Source organism: Capsicum annuum, unplaced genomic scaffold (assembly GCF_002878395.1).
Source record: "Capsicum annuum cultivar UCD-10X-F1 unplaced genomic scaffold, UCD10Xv1.1 ctg996, whole genome shotgun sequence".
In the NCBI taxonomy this organism is placed as follows: Eukaryota; Viridiplantae; Streptophyta; class Magnoliopsida; order Solanales; family Solanaceae; genus Capsicum; species Capsicum annuum.
Window position 1 is genome coordinate 762,091 of NW_025896054.1, and position 11,013 is coordinate 773,103.

The 11,013-nt window shown below is 32.3% G+C and overlaps 1 protein-coding gene across 1 annotated transcript; it reads left to right on the plus strand.

The window, feature by feature from the left end:
• Positions 1–9,470: 9,470 nt before the first annotated feature.
• On the plus strand, positions 9,471–10,672 carry LOC124895781 (ethylene-responsive transcription factor 5-like). Its single transcript, XM_047406209.1, has one exon. It carries the CDS (start codon positions 9,734–9,736, stop codon positions 10,562–10,564), a length of 831 nt encoding a protein of 276 aa, XP_047262165.1. The 5' UTR covers positions 9,471–9,733; the 3' UTR covers positions 10,565–10,672.
• Positions 10,673–11,013: the final 341 nt, after the last annotated feature.

Genomic DNA, 11,013 nt, shown 5'->3' on the forward strand with positions numbered 1-11,013 from the left:
TTGAAGCGGAAACCCAACCTAGGGCCATGGATTCTTTTAGATTTTGATTCAATTGGCCTCAAGACTCCATTTAGAACCCTAAACTCCTAAAGGACCAGGATTTTGAAAATCATTCTAGGTAAAGTCCAAAGCAATCATTGACTTATGATTTCTACAGCATTAGGGGACGTTTAATTAGTAGGATGTATTAAAAAAATGATTATATTTTTGAAATCTCAGAATAACCTTCAGCCGCTATAATCTCTGTCACAGCCTGCCTGTTGGATGAGTGCGCAGTGGGTAGATCTCCACCGTGTAATAGCTAGCCTGCAAATTACACAGGAATGTAAACCGCACTAGATGAACCCTGTGTGACAGGCTCAATTCAGAAAGCATTGAAGAGGGTCGAACTCTCTCATTTATGTATTAGTATTTAACATCTTATTTCATAGAGTTTTTAATGTATATATAACCTGTACGTAATAGCACATGCGCTCAATAGATATTATCTACTCTGATTTTAGATTCATCCGACTTTAGCTAGAATACGTCACTAAAATGTAAGACCTACTTAAATATATACTCAGCATTTCTTATGTATTTTTGCCTATGTGGAATTCGTATCTCAAGATATGGTGTCACATGAACTTTGCCTAAACTCAACATTTAAATTTGCTAGGCCTTCCTGATATTTGCCTAAATTCAATTAAATTTCGACTCACAATCAATAAAGCTAACACATGAGTGACTGTAATATCATAAATAACGATCCAATTTGTTAGTAATTTTATCTGCTCAAATTCTGACTCACAATCAACAATGCTAACATATGAGTGACTCTAATATCATAAATAATGATCCAATTTGTTAGTAATTTTATCTGCTCTGAATCTATAGACGTGCACAATTTTAAAATATATCACTAAAACTAGTTTTATAAGATCCGTGCTAAGCTCAGACTCAAATTCAAGTAAGTTAATATTTTATATAATAATATGATTTAATATAGAAAAAAATTATAACTCACAAAGATCATAAATTGAAAAATATTAATAGTTTTATGAACATATATTCTATAGCTATAAATAAAAATATATTTCTTCAGATATTTATTAAGTCTTAATTTTATTCATAATTTCATGTGGCAAGAATTTAAATTTGTTAATGTGATAATTTAAGCTCAGTTTTACTTTAAATTAAGGGGTAAAAAATTAAATTCATCAAAATGAACCTCGAGAATATATTAATTCTTTTTATTTAATTTATACCTAAGAATATTAATTCTCAACCAATTAAAAAGTATTTTAAAAATAATCTGATCTTAATTGATACCGCTACCTTCATTTTTAATTTTATCAATAATTTTAGCTTTCAATATTTAAACGATTTTATTGATAATTTCAAAAGTAAGATAAAATTGTTCATGCAAAAATTTAATTCAATACATAAAAAGTAATTAGCAAATATTGAGAACAATATTCCGTTCATCATAAATAAATATAACCTTATAAAATTAGTTAAGACATTTACTGATTATTTAACAACAGGGGACTCTAAATAATTCAGTTGAGACTTTTCTCTCTATTTTTTTTTTAAAATAGTTGAACAATTAAAAATTTAAGAAAAAACTCAATAATAATTTCTCAAATCATGACACACCACATACAAAGTCTCATTTGACAAGTAAGAAAATAAAATAATTTTATCTATATCTCAATATCAACTACATATCATAATTTTATTAAATTAATAAATTAATTAAAATTAATGAAGCAGCCTTGTGAGAACTATCAAAATTTATTATTCTCTAGCATATACGTAAAACCTGCTTATTTATCGGTTAAAAAGTTGCTAAAAATCCTCCACTTGATGGAGATGCTATAGGATTTTATGACACGTGACCCTACAGCCTCCCAACTTGTGATGAAGAAGACATTAGACAGAGAGTGTATTTGGTCATCTTCCAACTTGGGTAATTATTAAACCTGTAAACATTACCAACAAATCAATTTCCCCTCTCCAACATCCATGGGACACAATTTGCATCTATCCCTTGCACCCCACAAGCTACACCTCACATCCATCCCTTTTAAGTTATGGATAACTCTTACTAAATTTAATAAAGATTAAATTTATTATTTTTTTATCTCATTCTATTTGACATTTTTTAACTTAACATAATGATAAAAAGAAAATTTTAAATTTTGTAGTTTAAAATTATCCTTAAACATTTATGTCACAATAAATTATTTCGTTAAGAATAAAATGACACTTTTAAAACTAAATTATTCTAATTATAGTAAGATGAAGTATTATTTTTGTGACGGACTGAAAAAGAAAGTGTGTCACATAATATGAGATGAAAGGAATAATATACTACTCCTTTCATCCAAATTTATATGATACAATTTTTTTAACTCGTTTAAAAAAGAATATCATCTTATTATAATTAGAAATAATTAAACTTTAATTTTTTTTTATCTCACATAAATATTCAAGAATTATCTTACCGCATGTTTCAAATTTTTTTTAAATACGGTGTCAAATCAGGGGTGCCACATAAAATGAGATGCAAAAGCTACCTTATAAGTATAATTTAAGCTGATAACTTTGTAATTAAATATTTATATGTCAAGTTAACACTACAAGAAAATGATTAAATTGTGACGGAATATTTGAGACGAAATACTTCTGTCACAATTTGTGACAGAATTTTGATGAATTTATGATGAATTATTTTTGCATAAATATAAAAAAATTAATTTTTTTATTTTCACATAAGTATTGAAAGAATAACAGATTTGTGACAGATTTAAATATAATTTTTATGACAGAAATATTTTTATCATAAATTAAAGCTGATGAGAAAAAATAATAACTTTCTGTCACAAATCCATTACTAAATTTGTGACAGATTGAGCATTCCATCACAATTTTTTTAAAAAGTAATTAATGTAATAAAAATTTAGGACAATTTATTCCATTACAACAAAAATTTAAAAAAAATTTATTTGTGACGGATATATTTCCGCCAAAAGCAGAATTTGGTTCCCTCTAAAATATTTTTTGTTTTCTCTCTCTTTTTTTATGTCGTCTTTTTCCATCAATTACACTCAAAATCCTTAATTTTTCATCTTCTTAATTTCTTCATAGGTATTCAATTTCTACCACAAAGCAGTCGCATTCACTGAGAGAATCCACATTCAATTTCTTCTGCAAGCACTTAGTTCATCTCAATTTCGATTCTTCTTCAACTTATTGAGGTAGTTTATCTCAATTTCTATATTTTTCAGCTTATTGAGGTATGGATTAGGTCCTTTTTTTGCTTGTTAAGGTATGGAATAGATTGATTCCAACAGAATTGCCCTTAACTAGCGATATAGCATGAGTTTTTGTTGTTTCTTGGAACTCATGGGGTTGTTTCTGGGGTCAGAAGGCACTGATAGGGTTGTTCCTTGTCACAATTTGTTTTGTATCCATAGCTGACAGCGTTGGTCATCGCCCTATGCTTATTATGTCATCCATGCTATATTTTTTTAGTGACTTAAAAATGTTGTGGCCGCCTAATGTCTATGTCCTGCTTATAGCTAGACTTTTAGATGGGTTTGGAATCGGATTAACATATAAACTTTAGCTTCCTCTGCTCTTTATTAGTATCACTAGGTAATTTTTCATGTTAAATATCATTGGTCTTTGAGCCAATTCCATTCTTTGGGATCAAATTATTGAGTTCCTCAGCGCAAGCACTTTCTTATCATACGTCAAACTACCCGAGTCGCTTGTTTGAATAGAGTTTAATGTCATCTCAGTTGCTCTTCCGATGTTTTTAGTAGAGTTAATTGTGTAAATCCAACTCGTCCATTGAGTGGCTTGTCTTATATAAAACTATGTAGCCGCTGCCAAATGCCATGGAGTAATTGGTATTTCTCCTATAGACATATTTTCATCTGTTCACCAAAGTCGCCCTTTCGGCATTCTCTGACTCCCTGGCCATAACATTTCGTATAAGAGTTTTAATCAGCTGAACAACTTCACTTATGTGCCTTGGATCCTTAGAACGAAATGAAACTTCCTTCAAATAAATAGAACTATGATTCTTAGCAGCATTTGTATCGATAGGTGTAAAAGGGGTACCAGGGGCATTGCAAAATGATACGGATATAACAGTTGCGATTGGTATTCTGCTTGCTAGAAACAGTTTTAACAGTGTCCACATGGAAATCAACCATAGTACCATATATTGGTAAAAAAATAGCACTGATGCTCTTCTTCTTAAAGTGGAATAGAATGGGTAAAAGTGATAATTTTTTTCTTCTTTCTTTGTCTTTCTAAACAATTTATTTCACATGATTCATTTTTCATGAACTTTGTTTTGCAGTTATAGAATAATTGTCATTTTAGAATATGAGTGATACACCATCATTGATTGCTGGTTCTTCTGATACTCCCGGTTCCATAGATATCCCTCTTGAGTCTAGTAGCAGCTCATCAACAATTAGGAGGTTGGTCATATCAGTTGTCGGAAAAAAGTAAGAGAAGATATTTTTACAAAAGTTATTCAACTTTTTTAAAAAATAAATTTCATAAAATGTATAGTTTACTATTTATAATTATATTTCAGGTTTGTCCCTAATGGTCATTCTATCTCAAAGACCATCACAGAAAATTTTAAGGAACGACAAGATGCTACTGGATACACATAGAGGAGTGTTACTGAATCCATTCGTAAATTCTATTGGCATGAATTCATGATAAATATTACTTTATATTAAAAATTTATAATGTTATTGTTGTGTTTATGTCTCTAACTATTTTTTTTTCTAGAAATCATATCAGTGGAATTCTACAGAGAATTCCATAATCGAACGTACTTGGAAGAAGGTGGCCTCCAACTTATATACCAAAGTAACGTATCATTGGAGAAGAGAAATAAACAAATCAAATTTTGTGTCGGATGATGATTGGCAAAGCTGGAAGACATATTGAGCTTCTGATGAATTTAAGAACAAACCTCATATTGCAACTTAAAATCGATGTAGTGAAACTAGTGGTCCGGGCATTGGTCCAAGCAAGCATATCAGCGGTTCCAGGTCAACAGTAGAGCATATCATAAAATTGATAAATTTCGTACTTTAATAGATTAATTCTTTGACTTTATCTCCGATTTTAATGTTGAACTTTTTTTCAGGCAACCGAAATGGGCCATGAACCAAATTCATGGGAGATATTTAAGAAGTTACACCAAAAAAAGGATGGAAGTTTTGTTGATGCCAAGTCGAAGAACATTAATGTAAGTTTGCTAATAAGCTTCTCATTCTTTAGATCTTGAAAGCATGAGATCAATATAGATCTTGCAAGTCGAGTGACTTTTTATTTGTATCTTGAAGTAGTGAAGCCTTGTGGGGCCAATTTTGATTCACTACACTTGTTGCAATCTTGTACTCTTAAAAATCTGGTTTTTGTTGAAATCTTGAAGTCTAGTGAAGTCGGGTGTAGCCTATTTCGATTCACTAGTATTGTCGTTGACATCTTGTTGTTCTTGTTGTGGTTTGCTTCTTGTGTTTGAACTTGATCTTGTATTAATATTTATGTATGCCTTCCATGAACAGAGAGGTGCCTCAGCTAGGTAAGGCTCTGAAACACCACGTTTATGTCGCTACTTTGTTAGGAGCATATTCCCGGATTTACAATCATTATGTTGTCATTTGTTTTATGATTTCCGCCAGGCTTTTGTTGGTTTTAAGTGCATCTACTATCCTTTACAGTCATTCTAGTGCAAAATATTAGTTTTACTGCACTTAGATTGCTCTTGTCGCTGATGGTTGTGCTACAACTGTAATCACCAATATTGTTCTTTGAGCTTTGTGAAATGTCCCCTTGCTCTCTAGATTTTGATGCCTTGTTGGGTTTCAAGACAGGGGTAACCCTGTCATCATGGCTATTATTTGCAAAGCCTGGTTTAGTAGCATGACAGCGATTGCTATTTTCACTTGATTCAGTGGTTGTACATCCAGAACCTTGAATCGTAGTTCCCTTACCAGACTCGTTTCTTACATTCTTGAGAGCACACTGACATTACTGATAGATAAATTGTTCAGAGGTCAGATTAGAAGTGTCGGATGTCACTGTTGCTTTCGATTTTGCTTTCTTCTTGACAAGGGTCTTGTTCTTGACTGTTGGCTTTGCAGTATGAGTGGTGCTTTTGTTTGATTTACTCTCTTTGTTGCTTCTCGTGGCACTAGATGAAGAGACATTTTGCAATATGATTTTCCATCTCAGCTTAGGATTCTTGGCGGTAATAGGTTACATTATTGAAAATTGCTGAAGTGCTTTTATCTTGTCCTAGTCTTTCTGCGTGAGTGAAACCAGATTCACTTGTATCTGCAAATATAAAAGAGTTTGTAATTCTTTTAACTTGGGCTCTATTTTACTGAGGAAGAACATTTTTCTTAGGATTTCTTCTGGTAGCAAAATGTTTTTTCTCTTTGCTGCTTGATAAAAAGTATAAGGTTTGCTGAGTTAGCTCTAGAGGGAAAAAGCCAAGAGAGAGACATCTTTACATGCAGCCTTTATGATGTGAAAGTATAAAACTACCACCATCTAGCATTGTGCACTAGCGCGATAAGATTGCAAAAAATAACAGGAAAAACTTGTCCAACACTTGTATCTTCATGCAAACAAATTGATACAAGATCTATTGTTAATTATCGAAGAAACAATATCTATTGATGCTCATTTGTTTTTTAGTTTTACAGTCTAAACAAAATCAAGATTTGATAACGCCACACATAATCACTAAGCATTTTATAACTTTTCTATCATTAAAATACTAGTAATGCTTGAATGCAGGGGATATTGTTTCCTCTCCTAGCTTCTATTTTAGTCCTTTTAGCTGCAATTTAAGAACAACCCCAAATTAACGTCAGCTAAAGAATACTGGTACATACGACCTTACACTATTAAAAGGACATCCATCCTCTCAGGATTCGGGGAAGGGCCGCAAGCTGATAGAGTGTTATGTAGACAGTTTACCTTGACACAAGTATCAATAACTGATTCCACTATTAGATTAATATGGAAAAGTGATCAGGACTCAGGTCTTAGAAAATTTACCTCTGTAGGCAAGTAAAATACAACTCACCTATTAGCAGAGGTATAAGCGAAATCATTCCATTTCTGACCATCCCCGATATAATTCTCCTATCAGCTATACCTGTGTAACGTCCCCTCCCTTTGGGATCAAATGTAATACTTTTTGGGCCTTAAATCTCATTCAAGAACTTGATTTTCGATTTCTGTAGCAAATTCTGGGTATCTTTTTCCACTGAAATTTCAGACCAGGCAGGCACATCAACTCTGGTCAATTTTTATACTGTTGGCTGAGTATTCTAAAAATACAAATAATGCGGTGCCACTGATAGTTAGTGTACCTTTATTGAACTGAGTGTTTTTCTCATTCTGGTCAATTTTGTGACATAGTGTTAGAACAGTAAGGAGTCCAAGTCTGACAGCTGGTTTTCTAAATTTGCAAGAATATTTAGTGTTGTGTGATGTAGTTTAATATTGCACCTGCAATGGGTTGATTGTTTTCTTAATCATCTGGTGTTTTCAGCTTTCTCCTTTTTCTGTTTTTTTTTTTTCATTATGCACAACCGTCCTTGCTGACCAATTATAATTTTTATGGATTAGTTTGTGTATAAGTGGATTTTAATATATGAACTATTTGGATCAGAATGTAGCACTATTGATGGCTATTAATGTGATATAAATGAACTGAATGCACTTCCAAGTGTGAAGAATCATGTTGCGTCATGCTAGAAAGAAGTGCGAAGTCTAACGCTGGGCTTCCAACAATTGTAAGAGAAATTTAATGTGTTATGTAGTTCCCATATTGCACCTACAAAGAGCTGACATGCAAAAGTGATTTATCTTCTTGTTTTAGCTAGTGGTATTATATAGGCTGGTTGTTTTCATACTGTTTTTGTTGGTTGATTATTTATATTTTTTAGGATAAAATAGAGGTTGTCATATATACTGCTCTTTCGGGATTAACAGATGATTCATCAGAAGATTAAGAACACGATATAAATCGCATATACTTTGGTATTGTGAGTGGAACAAAAAAATAATGTGTGTATGAATTGGCCTCTCAAACTTCAACCTTGTATAAAGATATGACATGCAATTTTCCTGCTGTAGTGTTCGATCATGTTGCCGAAGAGCGCATCAAAATACTTGAGAAAAAGGTGTCATATATGAGAGAAAATCAAGAGAGAGTTTTTCAAGAGCGTGTAGAGTTGGAGGTGCAACAACGAGTAGAGCAAGAGGTTTTCCGTTTGAGGCAACAAACTGATGATCGATTCAAATCTATGGAGGAGCAATGGTCTCGCATGATGAGCGATATGCCATTATTTTCTCGCTCATTTAGTAATCCTACTCTCCCTAATAGGGACTCATCTAATGCTTAAGTCTTTAATATTTTGGACTTTAGTTGCTTCAAGTGTCGACTTGAACATTGTCACACTTTTTTGGATAGTTATATGCTTTAAATTTTAAACATTGGTAGACTTTTGCTTATTGAAGTTGTGATTTTGCATGTTTTAATTAACTTCAGACTTTTTTTAATTATAAATCTTGTATTATATTTTTTATATATATAGTGTGAGAGAGAGAGCTTAGTATTTCGTTATTATTATTTATTAAATTAAAAATTCAAATAAACTTTATGACAGATTTAGTTTGTCACAATCTATCCTAAATTTGTTACTAATATAGACAAGAGAGTCATATTGTGACTGAATTAGTCTGTCACAAATTATTTATAACGAAATATATTGTCACAATTGTGGTGACTAGGTTTGAAAATTTACTACGAAAATTATTCTGTCACTATTTTATGACGGATTATTTTGTCACAAATTTGTTATAAATTTGTGACGGAATTTAAGTCAAATTTAAGAATTTATATTGTGACGGACGATCTGTCTCAGTTCCGTCACAATAATTTTGTGATGAAAATTAAATCCGTCACAATAATTTTATGACCAAAGGTTCTGAGACGCATATTTTTCCGTCACAAATTCATCACAATCAATAATTTGTGACAGATTTGTGACTAAAATCTCTGTCACAATTTAGCCATTTTCTTGTATTGTAATATTTAATAATTACAAGGTTTACTGTTAAATATGTTTAGATATTTTGCATATATTTTTAATAGATAGTAGTAATTTAAGTAAAGCTATTAGGTTCATGTAAATTCCGTAAGTATGGCTCATGTAGATTCACATGTGAGCGTTAAGAGTTCATTAAACAAGAAAGTGTTCTTAAAGCTTGAAAACAAAATCTCAGAGCAACCCTATTTTTTAAAAAAATTTCATATTAAATAACAGCACTAAATTAATGAATGACAGGATATGCAACACACATTGGATAACTCTTTCTACGTTAACACAAACAACGAGCTAACTTTATCTTTTTCCAGCTAATCACAAACTCACTATCACAAATAAAAAAAAAGTGTCCAAACCGTATCCCCAATGCCATACCCCCAGCCCCTCCCTTTCCCCCTCTTGCACAAATATATACATGTGTGTCAATATTTATATATATAATGATACTACTACACATATATAGAGACTCACATTAAAACCTTTACAACAAAACTTACAAATATTTTCCTTATCCAGAAACCCCCTCATAAACATAAACACAAAAAACTTTCCAAACTTCACCAAGGAAAAACCAAATAATAATGCAAATGATGACGACACAAGACGAAGGATTAACGTTAGAACTCATAAGACGACATCTCCTCGAAGATTTCACAAATACAGAATCATTCATCAACAGTCTCAATTCCTGCTTTTCCGATCATATGTCTCCTGTTTTCATTACTTCGATAGTAAAAACTGAGCCATCTACTTCCACATCACTATCAGATTCTCCCAATTCCTCATACCTAAACGAACCCAACTCTCCAATTTCCCGTTACTTCAATCTCCACTCCGATTTCCCCGAATTCAAAATCGATTCAGACATCATCCTCAGCCCAACATACAGCTCTGCCGTTTCCAGCAGTACTAAGGAAAACAAAAATAACGAACTCAAGACCGCATTCAAAACAGATTCAGACAACATCCTCAGTCCAACATACAACAGCTCTGCCGTTTCCAGCAGTACTAACAAAAACAAAAATAACGAACACAAGAACGCATTCCAAACCGATGCAGACAACATCCTCAATCCAACACACGACAACAACTGTGCTATTTCAAGCAGCATTAAGGAAAACAAAAGTACCGAAACTAAGAAGAATTACAGAGGAGTGAGGAGAAGGCCATGGGGGAAATACGCGGCAGAGATAAGAGATCCAAGTAGAAAAGGATCAAGGATATGGTTAGGTACATTTGATACGGATGTGGATGCTGCAAGAGCTTATGATTGTGCAGCCTTTAAGATGAGAGGAAGAAAAGCTGTACTTAATTTCCCGTTGGATGCCGGAAAATCCGGTGCTCCGGCAAATATTGGCCGGAGAAGGAGAAGAGATAGCAAGATGGAGCTGATGGAGGTGCTGAATTTTTAACGTTATTTAAGGTGTTTTTACTTTCAGGAGAAACAAAATGTGTGATGTTAATTACTTAATTACTTAATTGGGAGGTATTAGAGAAAATAATATTGATATTAGCTTGGATATTTATTCCATTTTAGTAGTATTTCATATTTTAATTGTACATTATATTTAGAACTATTCTTATATCCAGTAAATTATGACATTATTAATACCAAGTAATATTTCTATTTTGATACACCTTATTTTAATTGTGCAGCATTTAAGATGAGAGGAAAGTAAGTTGTACTTAATTTTTTGTTGGATGCCGAAATATCTAGTGCTCCGACGAATATTGGCTGGAAAAGGAGAAGAGATAACAAGATGAATTTGATGGAGATACTGAAATTTTTAAAGTTGTTTAAGGTATCTTGTCTTGGGAGAAACAAAATGGGTGAAGTTTGTTGATTACTTAATCCTTTTAC

Excerpts from the sequence above, each read along its gene's own strand:
- LOC124895781 (XM_047406209.1), top strand. The coding sequence starts at position 9,734 with ATGCAAATGATGACGACACAAGACGAAGGATTAACGTTAGAACTCATA.